Source organism: Notamacropus eugenii, chromosome 5, assembly GCF_028372415.1.
Source record: "Notamacropus eugenii isolate mMacEug1 chromosome 5, mMacEug1.pri_v2, whole genome shotgun sequence".
NCBI classification, from domain to species: Eukaryota; Metazoa; Chordata; class Mammalia; order Diprotodontia; family Macropodidae; genus Notamacropus; species Notamacropus eugenii.
This window is the reverse complement of record NC_092876.1, coordinates 295,355,305-295,381,972: the sequence shown is the minus strand read 5'-3', so window position 1 is coordinate 295,381,972 and position 26,668 is coordinate 295,355,305. Positions and strand designations below refer to the sequence as shown.

General features: G+C 35.0%; 1 protein-coding gene across 1 annotated transcript in view; it reads left to right on the top strand.

Moving 5' to 3' along the window:
• HNMT (histamine N-methyltransferase) overlaps positions 1-26,668 on the top strand; it is a 54,044-nt gene that overhangs the window by 23,495 nt on the left and 3,881 nt on the right. The window contains exons 3-5 of the mRNA XM_072613201.1: positions 4,270-4,377; positions 5,678-5,808; positions 8,573-8,666. Of these exons, the coding sequence (XP_072469302.1) occupies positions 4,270-4,377; positions 5,678-5,808; positions 8,573-8,666 (333 nt within the window). The remainder of the gene's footprint in view (positions 1-4,269; positions 4,378-5,677; positions 5,809-8,572; positions 8,667-26,668) is intronic.

Here is a 26,668-nt window from a genome sequence, read left to right as displayed (position 1 = left end):
CTTCAGGAATAGGGATTTGGGGTTTGCTATTGACTACCATTAAAGATGCTGTTTTAAGGTAAGGGAAGCAACATCCCAGTCCTTCAGTAAGCATACTGGTTTCTATTTTTCTCATCATCCTGTAGATTTGTCTTGTTTTAAATCATGAAAAGTGCATGGATTTTTAAAAATAACATTTTATTGATATCTGTTATTTTTTACATCACCTTTATATATTCAGGGAACTGGAGCCAGCTTCTACAGGCTACTGAGATCTGATTGTCAAATTTGCAGTGGCAGCAGGGAAACCTTAGGAATCAGCAAATGCTACAAATCAGGACTCAGTTTATTGTTTTGTTGGTTATCTAGATTTAGGAAAGAGATGAAGAAAATGCTCATGTTGTAAATTAGGCTTAAAAGTATGTTATGCATATTTTTCCCCCTTAGAGAACCACTTGTTAAATATTTGTCAGTATACCAGTGCCTATATTTCCCAGTGTATCCTTTCACGTTTTCAAGACAGCCATCCTTTGCAAAGAAGAATAAAGGGGAGCAGTAAGAATAGGGAATTCTAGCAGTGGACCAAGTCCATTATCTTACTTAGATACAAGTGCCCTTAGATTTATAGTCAGACCTTCCTTGTCTGTGTGATATGATATAAAAGATTACCTTTTCTCATGCCTTGAATGGATTAAGGTAATGATTCTCCCAGGATAAGGAAGAAGCCTCTTTCATTACTTCATTTAATAGAAGTATCCCTTTTGTTCACCTTTGACCAGTTGGAAAAGAAAAATATTGAAAAGAGAGGCCAGAGAAGAATTGAAAGGTTTAGGGGAAGTGATTGAAGAGTGTGGCAAAAGGTTTAACTGGCTATTGTTTAGTTTGAGGAAGCGAGCTATTCAGCCAGTTGTTACCGGAAATTGTGAGCTCTTGCTCTATCTTAACTGTGAAATATTCTTTATTCAGAAATCTGAGAAATTGTCTTCAAAATGACTATGCTTGAGATTCTCAGAGTCATGGGGTGGTTCTGTCCATCTCTGGTTCTCTCTAAGCAGAAATGCTTATATTAAAATAATTTTAAAGAAACAAAAATTGTTTCTGGCATGCTTTTGCCTACAAAGCAGGTCACAGAATTTTCTTTCACACACCGCCAACCCCACATTCTTGTCACTAAAACATGCTGGGCCTCAGTTATCTTATCTCCAAAATGAGGAGCTTGGAACAGATAATCTCTAAGATTGGAACAGATAATCTCTAAGATTCCTTCCTGTCCTAAATCTTTAAATCTCAAGTCTCTGATCTATAAGTCTCAAGGACTAGGGGAGGAGAAAGGAAGAAGAAAAGTCAGTGAGTGATTTTGAAAGACACATTACATGGACCTTGCCGATCATTATCCTTACCTATCGGCCTACCCATAGCCAATTTAACTCTTTGGCTACCATATCAGACTTTTTTGGTACAACCTTTTCTGTACCCAGAAATCTTCAAAGTTTTTAGTCCTATGAGCTACTTTTTCTCTGTTTGCTCTCAGTACATTGTCACTTTGGGAAGAATCTTGTAAACTAATTCACATCAAGACTTTAATAACCAGGAACCTTTATGATTTTAGCAGATAGATGGCTCAGTGGATAGAGTGCTGGGCCTGTAGTCAGAAAGATCTGAGGTTCAAATCTGGCTTATCCTCTTGCAGACACAGACTGGCTGTGTCACGCAAGGAAAGTCACAACTTCTGTTTGCCTCAGTTTCCTCAATAGTAAAATAGGAATTATAATAGCACCTACTTCACAGGATTGTTGAGATGAGATAGTATTTGTAAAACACTTAGAGTGCCTGGCACATAGTTGCTTAATAAATGCTTGGCCTCTCTTCTTTCCTCTTTCAGATTAAGAAGGATCAGCGTGAATGTCCTAAAGACATGTAGCCCATATGGTCTGAAGTTTAAGGGTCAATAAGACACGGAAGAAGAGATTATTTTAAACTGGAAGTCTTTTCTTGGTACTTCTTTAATCATAACATATGACAGAAGCTTAGTAGAAAGAAAACTGGCCTCAAAGACACAAAGACCTGGGTTCAAGTCTCCATCATGACCCATACTGGTTGTGTAACTGTGGGAAAATCACTTAACTTGTCAGTGCTCTAAGCAGCTCTCCAGGAGTATGAGTTTCAGGGAAGATACCAACCTGTATTAGTAGAAGGTGTTTCCTCATCAAGAATTCCCTATATCAATGAAAACACAGGTTTTGTCTCTATCTCTTTGAAACTCTTTGAAATGGTAGAAGCTTAAGTTTCCATAACAGCTTCAAGGAGTTGTGAACTGAAGGGACTTCTTGGCACCCCTTACATCATACCGCATAAGCAGTCATTTAACTGATTTCATCCCTGTACAGGCTTGACCCTCCTACATTCTCCTCCTTGTAGGCCAAACTTTCACCCAAATACTGGGGTCCTATTCTTTATTAGCTTCTACTAACTTGAAAAAGGAAGGTTGTAATGTTAATGTGAGGTTAATTGTGGGTGGAGTGAAGAGTTAAAGATTTTCCCTGCCCACTAATGGGACTCAATATCTTTTGTTAATTTCTACTGAGACAATGGGTCAGAGGGTCATACTCTCTGATTCTGAATAGTGTAAAAATACTCTGAGGTGACCTTTTTTGGGGGGGCTTATTCTTTGGAAGTGTTTGTTTGGCCATAGAGACTGGGTAGTTGTTAAGGAGCCCCCCACCAAACTTTGAAAACCCAGATATTGGTGCTTCTGTCTCTGGTAACTATGTATGTATGTAATGGTCAGACAGTTGGATCTTTCTGTTGATCTGTAATGTATGTATTGCTTGTGGTCAGACAGTTAGAAGCACTGTCTGTTGGTCTTAATTTCTCTTTATTTTCTCTGTTGGTATATGTTTGATTAAAGTGATTGTTGACCCCTCAGAAGTTGCTTTCCTTTTAGAGAAGCAGATCTAAGAACCAGTACAGGAGGCCCTCCTGTTTATGCTGGGGTCTTTGCTGTTACAAAGGTGGAAAGACTTGCAGAGTAAATGACAATGATAAACTCAGATCCTCACAGAACCTCAGGATAAAACAAGCTTAGAACACTTATACTTATACTTTCCCACTGCTAAGACAAGTAAGGTAGCAAAATGACTAGTTCATATGGTCAGATAACTCAGTAGCACACTCTCTCTCCTATCATGTTGGCTACCTGCTATCTATGAGAGCAGCTATGACAGCCACATCTACAACTTGGTCTTATCAATAATTCATAGTCCCAGGGGACTTTAACTTGGAATAAATTTCAGGGGGTTCATGAACTTAAATGGGGAAAGCATCTCTCTCTTTCTCTCTCTCTCTTTCTTTCTTTCAGATAATCAAAGTTACACAAATGACAAATATAAAGTACATTTTTCTTTTTTGTATACCTCCTGAAGGCCATTGATCTCATCTGAATTTAAAAAAAAAGTAATATTAAACTGAATTAAGGAAATGAAGAAAGAGATAACAAGAAACAATGATGGGAGTAATGGCCAGGTGAAGATTACTATTTCCTTGGATAAATCTTTTATTCATTTATTTTCTTTAATATTTTACTTATGTATTTTGTCTTTGCAAACATTTACTAATTATCCCCAGAGAGGTATCTTGTAAGGAAGTAAAACAATTAAGCTAAGCCACCAATGCAGTGACTTTATCTGAACATTCATTCAATATTATACATCTGCATCTCCTCCCTTCCTCTTTATTTTAATATTTTTTTTTTACTGTAGTCCTGAATATTTCACTTATTTAAAAACATTTTTTCTAAGAGGGGATCCATCATCTTCACCAGACTACCAAGGGCCTGGGACACAGAGAAGGTGGAAGGGACCATTGGGCTAGTATCACTGTGGCAGCATTGCTACAGCTGTTTTGCAGGCGTTGGGTTCAGACACCAGCTAGCAGTCTTTCTGTTGTGGTGAGACCTTTACTTGCCTCCACACTGCTCTACTTCAGCAGTTCTTAGACTTTTACTGTTGTTCATAGCTCAGTATTATTCCTGGCCATAAGGCAGAGATTCCAACCTTATGAATGGAACTACAAGTACAAATTTCATTCAAACTGAGTGAGACTCTTACATGTTCACGTAAGTGCAAATGCCATGTCATTGGAAACTCACAGAGCAAAAACTCATGACATAATCCCTGGCATACCCATTGAGAACCAGTATCCTAGGGACTGGAAGGAAGCAGGCAAATCAAATTATCCTTAGCATTTATTTTCTTTCCTTAAATTTGACTAATCCTCTTATTTGTCTCTCAGGGGAAATTGACCTTCAAATTCTCTCTCAAGTTCAAGCTCACTATCCAGGAAGGCACATCAACAATGAAGTAGTTGAACCAAATGCTGAACAAATCGCCAAATACAAAGGTACAGTGTTTTATCAAGTTAAGAGCAAATAGAAGTGGATGAAGAACTAGAAACTAGAAAATTTGAAAGAGAAAAAAAGAGAAAATTTCTAGAAGATTGGAAAATTTGAAAGAGGGCAAGTTGTCAAGGAAAAACAACTTTCACCAGAATGACCTTGTGCAAATTTTTCCTTTTAAACTTTCTCCTCTCTGGTTTCTCCTTCTTCTGCTGCACCTCCCTCCACCTCCTTCTCCCCCACCTTTTCCCCTCAGGAATTTTATTATCTGTAAGTAGCAAATTCATACCTTATGAATAACTGATGGTCTTATAGTGCTGCCTAGAACACTGAAATATTAAAGTGACTTGCCCGTGGTCAAGCAGCAAAAGCAGGATTTGAAGCCAGTTTTCCAGGTTCTAAGTCCTTTTTTTCTACATCTACTATGTGATGCTTCCTCTCATCCCCTTAATCATTTGCAGAATGGCTTTTTTGGTTGTTCTGCTCTAAGGCTATTAGGAGAGAAGCCTAATTAAACCAGCTTCCTGGTGAGCACAAGTCCCTGGAAAACTAAGCAATAGATAGTAAAACCTCTAAGTGTTGTTTATTTACAAAAATCTTCAACCCTATCCAGTTCTTCCCTATCCTCTACCATGAGCCATTTCATCTTATGTAATTGTTTACTCTAAGGTGTGTTCAACTGTGTCCTCTGAATCAAATAGATTGACTTTTTATTGATGATTCACCAATTTGTTTTGCTTGACTATGCATATTTGTTACAAAGAATTTGTTTTTCTCTCTCTTTCTTTTTTTTTCTAATGAGGTGGAGGGTTGGAGAGACAAAAAACAATGATTCCTGTTCATTAAAAAGACAATTAAAAATAAAGAGGTAGGGAGGTGGTACAGATGTGCAGCACTGAATGCACTTTCAGATAAAGTCACTGCATCGGTGGCTTTGCTTAATTGTTTTACTTCCTTACAGGAAACCTCTCTGGGGATATTCTGTAAATGTTTGTAATACAAAAATAAAACACAAAAATAATAAAGAAAAGAAATAAATAAAAGATTCATCCAAGGAAATAGCAATCTTCACCTGGCCATGATTCCCATCATTGTTTCTTGTTATCTCTTTGTGCCTTTAATTTAGTTTAATATTACTTTTTTTTAATTCAGATGAGATCAATGGCCTTCAGGAGTTATATAAAAAAGAAAAATACACTTTATACCTGTTATCTATATAACTTTGATTGCATTAAAATTCTAAATGAAAATGGATTCCGAATTTGCAATTGAAATAGACAGTGTGTTCCCCTCTCTGTATTTTAGAGCGTGTAGCCACAGTATCAGACCTCAAGAACATAAAGTTTGCTTGGCATCAGGAGACATCATCTGAATATCAAAATAGAATAACAGAGAAAAAAGAGCTTCAGAAATGGAACTTTATTCACATGATTCAGGTACAGATCTATTTATGATAATATGCTGTCAAGTAGAAGATTTATTTTTTATCAGAAATATATATGGAGGACAAGAAATATTCCAACCCTTAGAACAGTGAAATTCTTCTGAGGCTTAATTTTACCAGCGACCTTAATCTAGCCTAATTGAGAAAAAGAAGCTTGATGATTCCGAGCATTTTCCCTCAAGTTCAGTATGTTATTCTATTCTATATTCAGTATGTTATTCTATTTTTCTTTCAGAAGTTAAATTGGAGGTCTCTGTTCTTTTGGGTCATTACTTCCCTTATGTCTCCTATGGCTGAAAGCCCTTGATAGGTTTAAGGAATATTGTGTCTTCCTCTTCAGGTACAGCTGTTTCAGTTGATCTCATTACCTGGGTAATATGCCCATCTAGACTTTGCTCTTTTCACACTCTGTCATAGTGTTTGAAGGGTAAGAAAAATCAGTGGAAAGTGCTGTCCCATGGGCCATCAGGCAAGGGTCCAAGTAACCTCTGAAATAGTCTAACCCTCATGCTGGGTTATGGGACTGAACTGCTTTCGCTCTGTTTTTGTGTACTAATTTCAAAGCAGTCTTTTGTTCATTATCTAGTTGCATTGAATAGGTCAGAGGGCAGCAATTAAGGAGTTCTGAGAAGAAACCATCCCATGGTTCTTCTGCAGTAGTCTTCAACTATTTTTCCCTAGGCAGGGTCCCTTCAGAGCAAATGTACTCTAAGGAGTATAATGCTTTAATATTGTCGAAGTGGTGGCAGTTAGTGCTCTCCCATTGGTCAGCACAAAGTTATTCATGTTGAGTGAGCTGGCACATCTTTCCCAAAAACCAAGCATATCGCCTAGTGCTGGGCCCAAGTCAATTTACTGGAGAATCTGCCAATAACATTCAAAGCTGTCACTTTTTCTATGATTTAAAGAAGCATCTGTACACAAACAGTTGAGCCAGTGCAAAGGGCTTAATTTTAAACCAGTGTTCTATGAAATGGAACCTGATGTTATTGTGTTGGCACCATTATCTTTCAGAAATACTACAACTTTCATAAGACAGAGAAAAAAAAAAAACATGGCTCCTCCTGCTTGGCTGCTCTACCAGTATCTGAGAAGTTGTATGGTGCAGAGATGAGTGTGACATTTAGAGTCAGTAAAACTTGGATTCAGAGGATGAGCTGGAGAATCATGGAAAGTCATTTAAATTCTCTTTGTCCAGGATCCTATAGTCCTCTGGATTCAGAAGACATTTGAAGGATAAATATTTGAAGTTATCTAGTTTAGTCCTCTAGTTTTACAAATGAGGAAACTAAGGCCCACAGAATATAAGCACTTTGTTCATTGTTGGACAGTAAGTGTCAAATTCTTAATTTGAACCTAGACTCTCTGAGTCTAAGTCCACTGCTTTCTATTACTGTCATTAGTGCTATTACTACCACTACTACTACTACTACTACTACTACTACTACTACTACTACTACTACTACTACTCATCTTATCCATCCTATTGCTCCTACTCCTACCACTATTTCTCTATCCCTTTTCTTCCTACTTCACCTCCTCTCCTTCTCTCCATCCTCCTCTTCCTCTTCCTCCTCCTATTCTTACTTTCTTCTTCCTCTTCCCAGCACCACTACTTCTATTTCTATAGCACTTTAAGATTTGCAAAGCAACTTACTACTTTACAAATATTAGCTCATTTTATCCTTAAAACAACCTTGGGATACCTATGCTATTAGTATTTACATTTTCCAGATAAAGAAATTGAGGCAAATGGAATCATTTAACTGGAGGCTGAGTGACTGCCTAGCTTCACATAGCTCATAGGTATCTGAAGTTGAATTTGAACTTAGGACTTCCTGACTCTAGGTTCACTGCTCCAACCTACCTAGCTGCTATACTATGTATCATAGTAGCATACTGCCTCAGTTTCCTCATCTGTAAAATATAGATGGTGGATGTGGTGTGGCACATGCCTGCAGTCCCAGCTGCTAGGGAGGCTAAAGCTGGTGGGTCACCTAAGTTGAGGAATGCTATCCAACAATAAGACTAAAGCCAAGAGGATGTTTTTGTACTATGGCTGGAACCAGAATAGAGTGACTCTAGGAGAGGGTCAACAGGTTATCTAAGGAGAGGAAAAGTAGCCCATATCAGAAAAAAAATGAATCGAGTTAGTTTCTATGTTAATTATCAGTATTCGGATCAGCCTGTGGATTGAAACTGCATTTTCAGTATGAATGAGGTTGAAAGACCTAGTCTCAAAAAAAAAAAAAAAAAAAAAAGAAGGGAGGGAGGGAGAATGAAAATAATACTGTGATATCCAAATGAGGTAATATACAAAATATAATATAGATTTACTATAAATATATAATATAAATAAAATGATTAATATAAAAATACACATATAAATTATATTATATAAATATATAAATTATAATATACAAAAAACACTATGTGTATACTATATACACAATATAAATGTTAATGATTATCTCCTTTGCTACAGGCATGAAAGGACTTTGGTATCCTCAAGCTTAATAGCTAGTGCCTCCCTAACTTGAAAATTCCCTTTTGTCTCACATTTCAGTTTCTGTGCAACATTCAAACTCCCCTCCCCCCCCGCCCCCGCCTTTGCTCTTTTCTGGAACAAAAACTACGTACCTTAGAAACCAAAACTCTGTCGTGAACATTTGGTTCCAAGAAACGAAAAGAGAGACTGTCAGCTACTATAGTCCGATCACTTTGTTGTTACATTTTTCCTTTTTTTTTATTTCTAGATGCTGTATTATGTAAAAGATGTCCCAGCTACTCTGAAATTTTTCCACAGTCTCCTGGATACCATGGGCAAGATACTTATTATTCTTGTGTCAGGTAGGTTATTCTCATTCCAACCTGAATTTAAAAGTACAAATAGGCGAGTATGCATGTATTTGTGTGGGAATGGCTTATATCATTTAGCTTCATCCTAAATTGCATGAAAATGACTTTTGCTAGACAGTCGGTTGGTCTTAAGGGAATTGGGAGGGCCATTCATGGCAGGTCTTAATTTGAGAGCCCTCTAGTGGGCTAAGAATCTGCATTTCCCATGTGGGACCAATTCAAATACTTGGCTTTAGTTTGAGAACTCTTCACAAGAGCTGCTGCTGAACGAACAAGGCAGAGTGGAGTTATTTTACTATGAAAAGATGAAACTATCATTCTTACCTACTCCTTTAACTAAACTCAGGCATTGAATAGGTACTTAGAAGAGAAGAAGCGAATGTGGTGCAGTGAAAAGAATCCTGGACTTGGAGTTAGGAGAGACTTGGGGTTGAATTCTACCTCCAATACCCAAAAAATTACTTAATCACTTCGAGCCTGCATTTCTTCATCTAATGAATGTCAAATTAAGATGTGGAGTGATTCCTTGTACTTAACTTATAGGTTATTATGAGAATTAAATGAGATAATACACGCAAAGCACTTTTACAAACCATAAGATACAGTATAAATGCCAGTTATTTTCATACCTTTAAGAATTTCAAATGACCTCAGAATACATCCAGAAATACGTATCTGTACTATTAACATACATGTGAAAGACAGAATGGTATTGTGAATGAAGAGCTCTCCTTGGGAAGTAGGAACACCTGAGTTCAGTTCCCATCTCTGACACATACAGGCAGCATGATCCTGACAAGTCCCTTAAGCTCTAGGTGCTTTGGACAACTCTCTTCTAAGCCTCTAAGTCACAGCAAAGGTGCTGACTTTTACTAGTAAAAAGTTTTCTCATCATAAAGTTCCTTGTATTGATGAGGTCTGGACCCTATACTTAGCCATTATAGATGCAATTTTATACGGAAATGCTAGCATGGAAATGTAGTTAAAGAAAACTTAAACACTCTACTAGAGTGTCAGCACATTGCCTTTTGGTTACTTGTTTCCTAACTATTAGACACCTATGTCTGGTTAAGTAAGTAAAGAATGTGCAAAGAGAAAGTGAACATGAAAAAAAAGTGCTTAGAAGGGAAGTTATTGATTCCACAAATCTTGTACTAGATTGTGTGTGGTTTGTGTGCATGTGTGTGCGTGTGTGCGTGTGTGTGTGTGTGTAACTATAAGACTTCCAGGTAGAAAGTCTCTAAAATGCCTCAGGTGTAATGTGTAGGATTACCAGGAATCTGAATGTTCAGCGATGCTTACTACTCAGCCTGCACTCACATCCTCTTTGAAGTCCCAGCATGAAGGAGAGAGAGATGACTCTGGATTCTCAAAGGCCATGCCAACAGAATATAGGCCATACTGCTAAACTGGAAATCCTTCAAATATAGAACTGATAATATGCCTACTGCATGATCATCAACTTGTCTAAATTCTGATAGACTTATCACTAGGTTAATCATAATATGAGGAATTTTTTGGCAATAAAAACTCTTAATGACCTTTCACTAAATTGTTGAAATCTGGGTCATTAGAGGGAGTACTCACAGTGATAAAACTGATGATACTTTGAGTGAATCCTTCAGAAAAGGGAAGGGTCTGAGAGAGGAAGAGAGAGAGAGAAAGAAGAGGGGAGGAGAAAAAGAGAGGTAGAGAGGGAGAGGGAGGGAGGGACAAAGAGAGAGAGACAGATGTTAAGTGCTGGGGATACAAATACAATCAAACAAGACAGTCTTTACCCTCAAAAAAGTTATATTCTAAAGGGTACACTCTCTTCTAAGTACCTATTCATAAAGGGAAGTTGGAATTCTACCTCCTTCACATTAAATCATTACTGAGACAACTCTATGTATCATCTCTACCTTCCTAATTTTATTTCATCCATTAATAATGACTAATATTAAAATTAGCTTGCATTTTCATAGGGTAAGCAACAGCAAGAATTGTCTAGGAATATATTTATCAGGAAGAGGAAGCCAAGCTTAGATAGAAAATTTGGCAGAGAAAGGTCACATGAAGATAGCAGAAAGCTGTCTTCACTAAGTGTTCCCATGGGCATAGCACTCTTTAGGGTATTTTACAATCAAAATAATAAGAAAATATGGATTCTACTGGAAGCACAATTTACAATAACAACATTGTAAAGGTAAGCTTGAAAGACTTAAGAAGTATGACCAAAGCAATGACCAAGGCCAATTCCAGAGGACCCATGATGAAACAAGCATCCTATCTGCCTCTTGACGGAGAAGTGATGACTCTTTGCTCTAAGCAAATGTATTTCTCAACAATGAAATAGTTTCCATTTAACTTAGAATTATGTCAAAACTCAATTAGCATGGGTTAATTTTAATCCTTATATTTAATAAAAAGAACATTCTAATAAATGTAAGCTAAACTATAAAAATAAATTAAGCATATTCATCAAACAAGTAGTATTTGTAATATTTATAATATATAACACATATATTTATAATATATATAGTTTGTACATAATAATATCATAAATATAATATATATATAATTTGTAAAACTGTATACTTATATATGTGTATATATTATGTGTACGTACTATATGCCCGCTCCTGAAAAATAGCATATAGTCAGAAGACCTGATACCCATCAACTATGTAAGTCTGAACAAATCATGTCATCTTCCAGTATTCCTAAATAATTTCTAAGACTATAAGTGATACTTAACATTCTTTATTGATTGAATAAGCTCTTTCACCATGAGTTCTCTACACCCATCAAAAAATTTAATAAACCAAAAATTTCTTATTTGAGAGTTATTTATTGAATATAGGTGAAAGTCAAGGTCATTTTGATCAACAACCCTGCTATAGTCCAGGTACTGTGCTAGATACTAAGCATAAAAAGACTAAAGTGAAATAGGCCTCACCCTCAAAGAGTTTACCTTCTAATGGGGGAATACAGTATATAAATACATAGGCACATACACCACAAATACTAGGTAATTTGGAGGAGTAGGTACTAATAGCAGGAAAGATCAGGAAATGCTTCATGTGTAAGATGGCATTTATGCTAGACATTAAAAGCTACACATTCTAAGAGGCAGAAGTGAGGATGAAGGGCATTCCAGGCATAGAAGAAAGTCACTACAAGTAATGGTTTGACTAGACTATGGTGCAATAATGAATAGTAAGTGATGAAGCTGGGAAGGTGGAATGGTCATAAAGATCTAAATTTCTAAGGAGTTTATACTTTATCCTATAGGGTACTATGTAGAACATATTGAGTGAGGGAGTAACATAGTAAGTCCTGTGCACAAGGAAAATCACTTTGGCAGCTGTGTGGAAGAAAGAATTGAATTGAGAGAGAAAGATCTGATAGGATTCTATTACACTATTACAATGGCCCCAGAAGTATAAGTGGAGAGAAGGGATGGATATGAGAGACATAGAGTTAAAAATTAAGGGCCGCTGGGTGGTATAGTGGATAGAAGGCTGGGTGTAAGGTTCAAAAGACTCAACTTCAAATTTAACCACAAGCATTGACTAATTATGTGATCCTGGGCAAATCACTTAACTTCTACTCTCCTCAGTTTCTTGATCTGGCAAAGAGGGATGACAATAGCAACTATCTCCCAAGGTTGTTGTGAGGATAAAATAAATCAATATCCATAAAGTGCCTGGCTAACTATAAAACCCTAAATTAATGCAAGTTGTTGTGACAAGAATTGGAATAGACAGGATATATGGGATGAGGGAAAGTGAGTTGAGGATGGACCAAGTTTCTTCATTCTCTATAAATCTAGACTTTTATAGAAAGCTTAAAGACAGTGTTTATAATCCAATTCAAGGTACTTTTTTTCATATCCATATGTGTTGTAACTAACCAGATGTGGCAGCAAATCATTTATTTATAGACACCATGTGGTACATAATGTTTGTGGATGATTATTAAGGAGATCATTGCAAACCAAAAGAAACTAGTTCCTTGTTTGCATCAGTCCTTCTTCTCAAAAGTTATCCTCTCTTTCAAAATGGATATTTAGGGAAAACATTTAAGACATAACTCATTGTTACTTCAGAAAATGCACTTACCACAAAATAAGTGTTTTACCTATTTATCTGAAGATCATTATTGGTACTTTTTCTTACTGTGCAGTTCTTTCCAGAGATGTCCCCACCTCCCTTCTTCATCCCAAGTACTGAATCTTCCTTTAAAATAATGAAAAACAATTAGGTAAAACCAGTGGATCCAGTGGCCATGTGTAGATGTCTTTACAGCTTTCAGTTTCCATAATCTCCCACCTTTCTGCTAAGAGGAAGGAGGCATGCCTCATTAGATGTTCTCTGGGAATAAGATTAGTCATTCCAATGACTTAAAGTTTATCTTTCCTTTTAATGTTCTTCTTGCTAAATATTTGGTATCAATCAGCAAGGATTTTTAAAGATCTAGTACGTTAGGCACTGTGCTAATAATCCCTGAGACAGTCCCTGCCATCACAAAGCGTCGTTCTATTGAAATGACAACATTATTGTAGTCATTACATATATTGCTCTCCTTGGTCTACTTACATCCTCTATATGAGTTCACAGAAATCTGAATTCATCATATTCATTCTTTTTATAGAAAAATAATACTCTATTACTTTTATATGCCAGCATTTGTTCAAACATTTTGAGATTAAATTTTAAGATTTTTAGACAGTTAGTCTACAGCACTGATTAGAAATGCAACAAGAAGAATTTATAATCAAACATTTCAAAATAATGATACTATTTCTTTGAGCTTATATATTGGTCAGCTGTGGTCCAGCTTGATCAAATGCATTCTAGAGTCCTACAATGTGACTCCAAGACAATGAATCACTAAATACCAGATTGCTTCCTCCACCTAAAATGTAAACCTGTCTCTTCACATCAGTGTCTACATGCTGTTTTGAAACATACCCTGAAGTAGGGGCTTGCGCTAGGACTTGTTATCACAACTGTGTCAAGGATATGGCTTTAAAAACTGTTTTCAATTAGTGCTTATTTTTACCAAGTATTTTTGAATCTCAGACAAGAATGCATTTTCTTCACTTCTACCTTGTAGTAAAGAGGCAAAATTTTGTGAATTTCCTTTGTTTAATGGCTGTATTAGATTTTCCGCAAATCAAGAAATGTAGGCAACAGATATAACATGGTGCAAAGAACAGTAGGTTATAATCTAGGCTCTGCCTTTAACTGTGATCCAAGGTCATTTGGGAAAATCACCTTACCCACTTGTTTGCATTAGACAATTTCTGAGGTCCCATCCAATGCTAAAATTCAGTAATTAACTAAAATAGAATCCAAAGTAACTAGAAAGAATTCTCCCATTCATTTTCCAAGAAATCTGTAGTCACTGAGGGGCATGCCAGCAATATGCCTACACTACAGCATAGTATTAAGAGATATCTAATAGATCATGTAGCTTCACAGAATAGAGTAAAGAAAGCCACACTGGATTTTGAGGATGAAGCTCAAGGAAGGCACAGAATCATAGTTCTCACAGTGGCTCCTTTCTTAAGATATCATTTTCAGCTTTCCAGTTCCTTTGGGTATGAGATTCACTAATTTTTAACAAGTATTTAGTGATACATCCTCTCCTTAGTGCTATCAGAAATGCATGAGGAAATTATTTCATAAATCCTTTCCCATGACATATTTTCTAATACATTATAACTATGAAATTAATTATTGCCAAAATATGATCTACATAATATAAATGTATTATTGTTTATTTAAATATATGACAAATACAATTGGGTCAAATTTCTATCAAATCTCCCTATCTGCAGCTTCAAAACTGTCCATATAAACTACTGACCAATAGTCAATTCCTATTAATTGATATGCTGATTTTAAGGCATGTAAAAAAAAATTAAAAGACAACCTGTCCCAGCATTCAAAATTTTGGAAATCTTTTAGAATCAGATTATAGATTAATAAGGGAAGTATAACCAAAATCACAGTAGACAGCAAGAGATGGGAGGGAAAAAAATAAATGTTTAATAAGAAAAATAATGATTCAGAAAAAAAAAAATGGTCAGGGTGATAAAAGGGCACAGAAGAGAAGGCATAAGAAGAGAAAAGAAAGGGGAAAAATAGAAAATAGAGAAACATGATAGCTCCATCAAATCCTTATATGCAGTTGTCTATTCTCCTTTAGCCAACTGCAATTCTTTCAACAGATCCTCATTGGCAGGGTCTCCAGTATTCTTTCACATACCCCCTAGAAAATGCTTTAGATTATCAAGGTTCTTTCTAAAATTGGGACCCCAGAATTGAATACAATATTCCAAATATCCAGTTAAGGCAAAGTATAATAAAGCTATTATTTCTTTTATGTTAGGAAAAAGTACCTGTATTAATGGAGCTCATGATCATATTCACAAAATTTCAATGGGTGTTGGAGGATTATGGGAAGATGGTGGAATAAGGCAGGAAATTATATGACTCTCCTACGTTCCCTCACAAAGATGTGTACGTGTGTGTGTATATGTGTGTACGCATATATATGTGTGTATGTATACATGTGTATACATGTATGTATGAGTGTATGTATGAATGAATGTATGCATGTATAATAAAGCCTCAGAGCAAACTTTGAGCTGCAGAAATAATTTAAAGTCAGTGGTAAATCACTTGTCTTCCTAAGGCAACTTCAGAGGATGTTTGGAGATACCAGACCTCTCTCAGGCTGACCTGATCAAGTACAAATACTTCCAGACAGATACTTCTCAATCAACAAACAACAAGCCCTGGGGTAACTGTAGAGAAGGCAGCCTTGTTTTCAGAAACTTTCCCTTCATGGACAGTGGGGGATCAGATCAGGGGAAGATTGCAGGGCTCTCCTCTGGTGTTGTACTGACCTGATGCAGTCCTGAGCTGTGGCTGTGAGGAATGAGCACATTGTCCATGATTATGGTCACAAAGTATGGGGACTCTGTTGGTGTGAGACTCACAGAGTGCCTGGTTTTGGTTCCAGGACAGAGGCGTGAACCGAAACTTGTAGCTCCAAGATGGACTACATGAAATAAGAATGTTTGTGCTGACAGTGCTGCAGGGGGACCTGGTCAGAACTCCAGAAAGAGAGGAATACTTGAAAGAAGGATCCCAGATACAGCTCAGAAAACAACAGTATCAAAAACCTGAAGCCTAGGTTATTGTCCCCACACTTCAGGACTAAACCTAACTTTAACACTAAGTAAACAGGCAAGAAATAAGCTGCTAAATAATAATGATAATAAAGCAAAAAATAAAGAACCAACCATCGATACCCACCATGGGAATAGCGATCTGGGCTCAAACTCAGAAGAAGATAGTGAAAATGACTGCTTCTGTCTAGAAAAAGCAAAAGGTCACAGTCCCCAAAAGAGTTTTTGGAAGATTTTAAAAATCTAAAAAGAGAGGTTGAGGAAAAGTGAGAAAAAAAGAGTAATGCAAGAAAAACAATAAAACTATGAAAAGAAATTTTTCCAACTAATTTTTCCAACCAGTTGGGAAAAGAGATTCAAAAACTTATGGAAGAAAATAACTTCTTAAAAATTAGAATAGGGCAAAAAGAAGCTAATAATTTTATAAGACATCAAGAAATAATAAAACAAAATCAAAAGAATAAAAAAGAAGAGAATGTGAAACATTTCATTAGAAAAACAACTGACCTGGAGAATAGATTGAGGAGTAACAATATAATTGTTGGACTATTTGAAAGTTAACATTAAAAAAAATAGAGTCTACATACTATATTTCAATTAATTATTAAGAAAAATTGACATGAAGTTTTAGAACAAAAAGGTAAAATAGAAATAGAAAAAATCCACCAAGCACCATCTAAAAGGAATCCCAAGATAAAAACTCATAGGAACATCATAGCTAAGTTTCATAGCTCCCATATTGAGGAGAACACAGTACAAGCAACTAAAAAAAAAAAAATACTGTGGAGCTACAGTTAGGATAACACAAGATTTAGCAGGTTCTATGTGAAAGGACCAATGGTTATGAAACAATGTATTCCAAAGAGCAAAGGAACTGGGCTTTCAAACAAGAAAAACTTACTCAGCAAAGCTATGTGTTATCCTGAATGGAAAAAAATGAATATTTAATGTATCAAAGGATTTTCAGATATTTGTGAAGAAAAGACCAGGAATAAATGGTAAATTTCACCTTCTAGTCTCAGGAGAAACACAAGAAGGTAAACATTAAAGACCAATTATAAAAGACTTAAGAAGGTCAAAATCATTACTTCTTATATGAGAAAATATTATCTGTGACTCTTAAGAACTTTATCATTACTTGGGTATTGTGAAGGAGCATACATAGATAGAAAGCTTGGAGCTGAGTTGAATATAATGGGATGACCCTAAAAAATAAAATTGGGTAGAGAGAAGTAAAACAGAGCAATTATCCCATACAAATGAGGTGTAAATGAAGGAACTGCAATAGTGGAAGCAGAAAGGGGTAGAGGACTGATTGTGCTAGAAGCTCATTCTCATCAGAACTGGGTTAAAGAGGGAATAACATATACATCAAGAAGGGTATAAAAGTCTCATTAACTTACAAAGAAATAGTGGTGTGAGGGCATAGGATAAGGAAGGACTCTTAGAAGGACGTGCAAATCAAAAAATAGGAGGGTAAGGGGAGAGAATAAGGGAAAGATTCTTAGAAGGATGAATAAATTAAGAAAAAGGAAGGTAAAGGGAGAAGGTAAGGGAGGAATTTTTAAAAGGTGAAAGAAGATAAGGGAGAGACTCTTAGAAGGGTGAATAGATTAAGGAATTAGAAGGTAAGGGGTGAGGATAAGGGAGGGATTCTTAAAAGGGGTGTGGATTAGGGAGGCAGTGGTTAGAATTCAATTAGACATTTGAGAAGAGATGGGGTAAAAAGAGAGAGAGGGAAGAATAAAAAGTACTGAAAAACAGAATATAGGGAAATATACAACTAGTAATTATAACTTTGAATGTGAATGGATGTTTACTCAAAATGAAAATGAACAGCAGACTGAATTTTTAAAAAAATCTGATAATATGTTATTGAAAAGAAGCATATTTAAAAATGAGATACACATAGAGTAGAAGTAAAAGACAGGAGTAGAATTTATTATGCTTCAGCTGATGCAGAAAAAGCAGAGATGACAATCATGATCTCAAAGTTAAAACCAAAAATAGATTTACTTAAAAGAGATAAAGATGAAAATATGAAAAAAGATACCACAGACAATGAAGTATGAATAATCCGTACTAAACCTATATGCACCAAATGATGTAGCATCTACAATTTTTAAGCAAAAAGTAAGTGAGATATAGATGGCGATAGATAACAAAATTACAATAGTGAGAACTTCAATCTTCCCCTTTCAGAGCTAGCTAAACCAACCAACCAAACAAACAAATAAATAAGAAAGAAGTCAAAGAGTTAATAGAATCTTAGATAAGCTAGATATGATAGGCATATAGAGAGAACTGAATGAGTATAGGAAGGAATATACCTTTTTTGCTCAGCAGTACCTGGTACCTTTACAAAAACTGACTTTACATTAGGGCATAAAAACTTTATAGTTAAACATAGAAAGTGAGAAATATTAAATTCATCCTTTTCAGATCATAATGCAATAAAATTTAATTTAATAAGGGACCATAGGAACACATATTAAAATTAATTGGAGAGCTAAATAACCAAATCTTAATTTATGAATGGGTTAAAGAACAAATCATATAAACAATAAATAATTTTTAAAGATAATGATGATAATGAAACAAAATATCAAAACTTATGGGATAGGCAGCAAAAAAAAGTAATCAGAGGAAAATTTATACCACAAATGCTTATATCAATAAAATAGAGAAAGAGCATACTTATGAATTGGGCATGCAACTAAAAAATTAGAAAAAGAACAAATTAAAAATACCCAATTAAACAACAAATCAGAAATCCTAAAAATTAAAAGTGAGATTAATAAAATTGAATGTAAGAAATTTATTGAATCAATAAATAAAATTAGAAGTTGGTTTTGTGAAAGAAAACATTAAAATAGATAAGCCATTGGTTAACATAATAAAAAAAGAGAAAAGAAAACCAGATTACTAGTATCAAAAATGAAAAGGGCTACTATATTACTAATGAAGATAAAAGCAAAGCAATTATTATGAGTTATTTTACTCACTTCCAATAAATGTAATAATTTAAGTGAAATGGAAGATTATTTACAAAAACACAAACTGCCTAAATAAACAGAAGAAGAAATAGAATAAATAAATCAATAAACCTATTTTAGAAAAAGAAGTTAAACAGGCCATAAATGAGATTCTTAAGAAAAAAATTACCAGGACCAGATGGATTTACAAAAAAGATTCTACCACACATTTAAAGATCAATTAATTCCAATATTAAATAAACTATTTGGAATAATAGACAAAGAAGGAGTTCTGCCAAACTTCTTTTATGAAATGAATATGGTATTAATATCTAAACCAAAAACAGCAAAAATATTGAAAGAGAATTACAGACCAATTCCATTAATAAGTATGAATGCAAAACTCTAAATATACTATCAAGGAGATTACAACAACATATCACAAAGATTATACATGATGATCTAGTGTGATTTATATGGTGAATGCAGGGATGATTTAACATAAGGAAAATTATTAACCTAATTGATCACATCAATTAAAAAAGTAAAAAAAAATTCCTACGATTACTTTGATACAGGAAAAGCTTTTGACCCAAAAAAGCTAACATGACAAAACATTCCTATTAAAAACACTCAAAAGAAATTTTACCTAAATTGATTTACTTATTCAATGCCATGCTCATCAAACCACCCCAGAAATACTTTAAACAGCTAGAAAAAATAATAACAAAATTCATGTGGAAGAACAAAAAGTCAATAATATCAAAGGAATTAATGAGAAAAATGCAAAGGATAGTTGCTTAGCCATTCCAGATCTTCAACTATATTATAAAGCAGCAATCAAAAACTATTTGGTACCGGCTAAGAAATAGAGTGGTGGATCAATGGAATAGGTTAGGTACCTAAAACACACTAATCAATGACAATAGTGTTTGATAAACCTGAAGTCTCCACCTTCTGAGTTAAGATCTCACTATTAGACAAAATCTGCTGGGAAAACTGGAAAATAGTATGACATATACAAGGCATAGACCAATATTTTGCACCAAGATAAGATCAAAATGGGTACATGATTGAGACATAAAAGGTGATACCATAAGCAAATTAGGAGAGCGAGGAATAGTTTGCCTATCAGATCTATGGAAAGGGGAAGAAATTATGACCAAAGAAGAGATGGAGAACATTATGAAATGTAAAATGGATAATTCTGACTACTTTAAATTGAAAAGCTGTTTTTTTGTTGTTTTTTTTTTTGCACAAAGCCAATGCAACCAAGATTAGAAGGAAAGCAGAAAGCTGAGAAACAAGTTTAACTGCCAGTGTTTCTGATAAAGGTCTCATTTCTCAAATATATAGAGAACGGAGTTAAATTTATAAGAATACAAGTCCTTCCCCAGTTAATAATTGGTCATACGATATGAACAGGCAGTTTTCAAATGAAGAAATTAAAGCTATCTATAGTCATGTGAAAAAATGTTCTAAATCACTGTTGATTGGAGAAATGCAAATCAAAACAGCTCTGAGGTACCACATCACACCTATCAGATTGACTATGACAAAACAGGAAATTGATAAGTGTTCGAGAAAATGTGGGAAAATTGGAGCACTAATGCATTGTTGATAAAGTTATGAACTGATTCAGTCATTCTGGAGAACAATTTGGAACTATGCCCAAAGGGCTATAAAACTGTGCATAGCCTTTGTTCCAGCAATACCACTACTATGTCTGTATCCCAAAGAGATTGTAAAAAATGGAAAAGGACCCACAAGTACAGAAACATTTATAGCATCTTTGTGGTGACGAAGAATTGGAAAATTGAGGGGATGCCCATTAATTGGGAAATGACTGAACAATTTGTGGTATATCAATGTAATGGAATACTATTGTTCCATAAGAAATGATGAATACATAGATTTCAGAAAAACTTGGAAAGATTTATATGAACTGATGCTGAGTGAAGTGAGCAGAATCACGAGAACGTTGTACACAGTAAGAGCAACATTGTACAATGATCAACTAAACCATACATACAAATATATATTTATGAAAATATATAGTCTATCAACTTTGATAGACAGCTCTTCTTAGCAATAAAATCATCTAAAGCATTCCAAAAGACTCATAATGGAAAATTCTATCCACATCCAGAGATGAATGCACATCAAAGCATACTATTTTATATATAGGGTTTTCCAAGTATATCATTATATCATCTGCAAAGAGAGATAACTTTATTACCTCATTAGTCATTCCATATAATAAAGTGCATATATGATTTAGATATGAAGGAAGATATAAGAAACCATGGAACATATTACATATTAGACTAATAAATATGAGAGTTTATTAATAAAATAGAAACACAGGGCATTGAGAGACATAAAATGTATAGTTTTGATTAAATTGAATTTAAAAAGATTTTGTACAAATTAAACCACTGTAGCCAAGATCACAAGGAGAACAGAAAATTGGGGGGAAATTTTAGAGACAGTTTCTTAGATAAAGGTCTCATATCTCAAATATATAGAGAACTTTGTCAAATTTATAAAATTATTAGTCATTCCTCAATTGATAAATGGTCAAATGATATGAACAGCCAGTTTTTCTATGAAGAAATCAAAACTGTATATGACTATATAAAAAAATGCTCTAATTCATTATTGATTAGAGAAATGCAAATTTAAAGAGTCCAAATATCATCTCACACCTATCAAATTAGCTAAAATGATAGAAGGGGAAAATGACAAATTTTGGAAGGATTGTGGAAAAATTGGGACATTAATACACTGTTGATGTAATTGTGAACTCATTCGACCATTTGGGGACTCTGGAATTATGCCCAAAGAGTTGTAAAATTGTGTATACCCTTTGAACCAGCTATTAGAACTGTCTCCCAATGTGATTAGGGGGAAAGGAAAAGAATATGCATGTTCAAAAAATTATAACACCTCCCTTTTTCGTGCAAAGAACTGAAAATCAAGACTCCCTCAAGTGGGGAATTGCTAAACAAGTTGTGGTATATGATTGTGATGGAATACTACTGCACTATAAGAAATAACGAGCTGGTTGATTTTAGGAAAACATAGAAAGACTTCCATGAAGTGATTAAAAGTGGAGTGAACAGAACCATGATAATGCTGAACACAGTAACAACAGTATTGTTTAAAGATAATTGTGAACAAACAAATTATTCTTAATAATATATTGAAATCAACTATAAAGGACCTATGAAGGAACTTGCTATACACCTCCAGAGAAAGAACTGATAAATAAAACTATACAGAGTATAGTTTTGCATGCATTTGTAAATCTATGTCAAATGGTAGCTTTCTCTAATGTGGGTGGGGAGGGAGAAAGGGAGACAGTTTTGGACTTAAAAATAACAAAAAAAGAAAGTTAAGAAAAAAAAGACCAAAAACTTTTCACACAATCTGTTATCTAGTCATTCTTTTCTCATCCTGTGTACTTGTCTATTCTATTTTTCAACCTACACATAGAATTTCACATTGATCTCTGTACCATATTATATGATTCGATTTGGTCTGTTGTTACCTTCAAGCTCTCTTGTTCAAAGTGTTAGTTATCCATGCCTGCTTTGTGTCAGCCACAAATTAGACATTTTGCACTTTGTTTTACTTAAGCATACTCCGGTGGCTATCACAGAGTAAGCACTTAAAGCTTTTTTTCTAGACTGATGCACTGATAAAAAATTATTGAGCAGCATAGGGCCAAGGACAAGTCCCTGGGGCACTCCACCAGAAAATTTCTTCCAGATTGACATCAATCCATTTATTACAGTTTTGGTTTGTATTATCTAACCAGTTTTGGATTCACCTACCATTGTCTAGTCCACACTCTTTGTCTTTTCCATCCATGAGGATATCATGAGAGATGTTCAGTATTTCTCTGAAATCTAGGTATGCTATGATTATAATACTAATAACTTAGCATTTGTTGGTAAATTTTTAACAATAGGCTCTCTGAAAAAAAATGGACACATGACACACTTTTGCTTCTAATCTGCATTAATAACGTTTTCTACATCATCTTCTTAAATCTAAGCAAGCAATAAAACAATAAATAACATGCTGATTTGTATTGTCTGCTGATTCTCAAGGTGCAAATATTCATGCTGGAAATTTAACGACAGGCTCTCAAGGGCCAATATGAGCCAACTCCAGTTCATTCCTGCTAATACCTATCCAAAACAGAAATGAGCATAGTCTGGTATGACCTGTTTTGATTCTAGTTCTTAATGATCATTGATTCCCTTTTTAATTGATCACAAGTCACTTTATTAACATCACATTCTAGAATTTTGTTGAAACTAAAATGCAATTAATCATACTATAAATTGAAGAATTCACCTGCCTCTTTTTCTGAAAATACCTGGATAACATTTGCATTTCTCCAGTACTGAGGCATCTCTACTGTTCTTCCCAGTTTTTCTAAAGTCATTGATAGTTTAGTAACAGTATCTATGAATTAATTCTATGAATTCTTTCAGGACTTTGTAAGGTAGATTGTCTGAGAAGTTGACTTGGATTCATTGAGTGATCTCAGGCTATTTCCTTATTTACCTTGTTAGACAATTTTTGGATTTTCTGTCATTACCAATTCAAAGATTATTATTTTTGGCAAAAACAAAAAACAGAAGCAAAAGTTTAGTGGTCATGCTTCCTCTCTGACAATCTCTCTTCTAATCCTAATTCTAATACTACAAATAGTAGTACTTTTATTGACCTTTGTCCTGTACCTGATACTTTTACCCTCCTTCCACATTCATTGATGGCTCATTATGTGTTTTATGCTTTTGATATTATTCTTTTTTTATGAATGTTTTTTCCAAATTACATGTAAAAACAATTTTTAACATTATTTTTTCTTAAGCTTTGAGTTCCAAATTCTCCATCTTCCCTTTTTGCCCTACCTCCCTGAAAGAGTAAGCAATTTGATATGTTATACATGTACAGTCATGCAAAACATATTTCCACTTTAGTCATGTTGTGAAAGAAAACACAGACTAAAAAAAAAGAAAAAAAGTGAAAAAAGTATGCTTTGATTTCCATTCAAACAGCACCAGTTCTTTCTCTGGATGTGGATAGCATTTTTCATCATGAGTCCTTTGGAATTTTCTTGACACTATCTTTATCAGACCAGTCCACTCTAGATTTATTTTTGACCTCGATTACTTTATGTTTGCTTCCTTCTTTTGAATAAATCTTTTAAAACTATAACTTGGTCAATGAATTCCTTGTAATATCCACATTTGTCTCTCTTTACAATTCCCCAATTTGTATCATAAGCATTCTTTCTCGAGCCAACTCCATTCACCTTGGGCTGATTTCCCCTGTGGAATTTTAGGTCATGGAATGCTACATATCCTTTACCTGAACTCTTTGACACCTACTCTCCCCAAATGCAGAGTGTACTTGAAACTGTACCAACATTCTTTCCCACATATGTAACATAAATTCTTAAGATGGCATGATGTTTCCTCCCTAGTTTCTCAGCATCCTTCAGCAAATAGTTCTTATCTGTTATAATCGGTTCTAGAATCTTCATTTGCTGCTTATTCTACTTTAAAGAAAATAATAATTTTCACAACAAATAATACTTTTAGCCACTCTATTTTTATTAGAGACAGATTCCAACATTTACTTATTTAAAGTTTCCCATCATTACTACAATTCACTTCCCTGATAAGCATATTTCCTGAATGCATTCATTTTCTCCCTTGAGCAGGGTAGTTTGTATTATATTTCTACTGCAATATTGTTAATATTTCCCCCACATCCAGTCTCAGAAAAAAGCTCTCCACAATGTATGTCCTTCCAGTTTGTGGATTGTAGGAGTATTTACCATTAGTTATTGCCTCTTTTATCTGATCTGTTCTTTTTAAATAAGGTATACGTTTTGGTTGTTCTATTACAGCCATCAGGCACAGTCCACCAAGTCTCAGTAGTCCCTACAAGGTCAAGTTTTCCTTTTTGCATTAAGACGTGTTTCACTTTCTTTATTGCCCGTACCTGCGTATTTATGTAGAGACATATGAGGCCATGAGCTTTGCTACAGCTATTGCTGGTAGTGTCTCTTATAAATTACTTTACTTCCCTACTTACATTCTTTTTCCTGTGCTTTGTCTGCCACTTTCTGTGAGAACTAACGGTGCATGTATGTGGTCAGCTTTCTCTTCCCCACCTCCATTTTCTTTAAAGCCCTTTTGATAAATTCTTCAAGTCACCAGACTCTTCAACTAGACCATTTGTCAGGGATGTTGTAGAGAGAATTTCTGCTCAGGCATGGATTGAGCTAGACAATTTCTTAAATCCCTTCCAACTCTGAAATTCTAGGATGCTATAAACTAAAAGAAGATCAGAAGAAGACTAAATTTTTCTTCTCTTTTAGCTTGTCTGAGGAAATACGCAAATAATATTGTGTTATTTTTAATGCCATTAAAAAAAAAAAAGAAATCCAGGCTCTAGCATGTTGAAACCAAAAGTAACACCATAGTCACACCCACTGAAAACTATTATAATAATGTATCAGTTAGGGAATGTATACAGCTCATCTTGGAAGTACTACTGAGTCACAGACCACTGACATAGGCACCATTTCTGCAGTTAGTGCTTAGTTCTCATTTTCTTTCAGGTGAAAAAATAGCACTGAGGTTATTTTCAATCACTGCAGTGTTTGTTTTACTGTAAGATCTTGTTTGTAGACAGATTTCTGTTCAAAAAGATAAACAGCTAGCTTTTGAATGAAAACTTTTGCATTTCTGTGTTGTCCTTCTTTGAACTTAGGGTTTCTCCCTTTCCAACATTCCTCACATGCAGTTCTACCCAGCATGAAACAATCTTTCCTTCCTTAGAACTCAGGACCATGTCATTCATTTTGGAAATTAATTAAACACCAGAGTGCCTTGTAGTATCTTTTCTGTCATCATCCTAGAGACTGAGGTACTAGATGATTTGGCTCCAAATTATTTACAGTCTCCTCTTTGAGAACTCAGTATTTCAACCAACCTGATTTGCTTTCTGTCCAGCATCCTCTATTGCCTGAAATGGATATCTTTCTCCCTGATCTGTTTTCCACTTTTCAAAATCCCTCCCATCCTTTAAAGTCCAAATGAGGTTTTTAGCTGCTTCATGATGCAAAAAGACTTCCCCCACTCCTTTTTTCCTGGACCCTTCCTTTATACTTATTATTAAAAGCTGAAAGGGGCTTTAGAGGTCAGCCTGTCCAACCTTCTAATTTCACAGATGAGAAAAATCAAGAGACTTAATCAAGGTTATGCAAGTGGCAAGTGGAACTTGAATCCTGGTTATCTAATTGCAAATCCTATTCCCATTACTAAACTCTTCCATGACTATTGGCATCTTTTTTCCATTAAATTTTAAGCTCCCCTGTGAGTTGATCCAATGATTCTGTACAGCCATTTGAAACTATGCCCAAAGGACTATAAAAATGTGCCTACCCTTTGACTCAGCAATATCGCTTCTAGGGCTGTATCCCAAAGATCATAAAAATGGAAAAGGACCCACATGTACAAACATATGTATAGCAGCTCTTTTTGTGGTTGCCAAGAACTGGAAATCGAGGAAAACTGCCCATAAGTTGGGGAACGACTGAACAAGTTGAGGTATACGAATGTAATGGAATACTATTGTGTTATAAGAAATGACAAACAGCTGAACTTCAGAAAAACCTGGAAAGATTTATATGAACTAATGCTGAGTGAAGTGTGCAGAACCAGGAGAACGTTATACACAGTAATTTTCACAGTACGTGAGGAAGATTTTTGATCTTACCCCTTCACAGAAATTCAAGG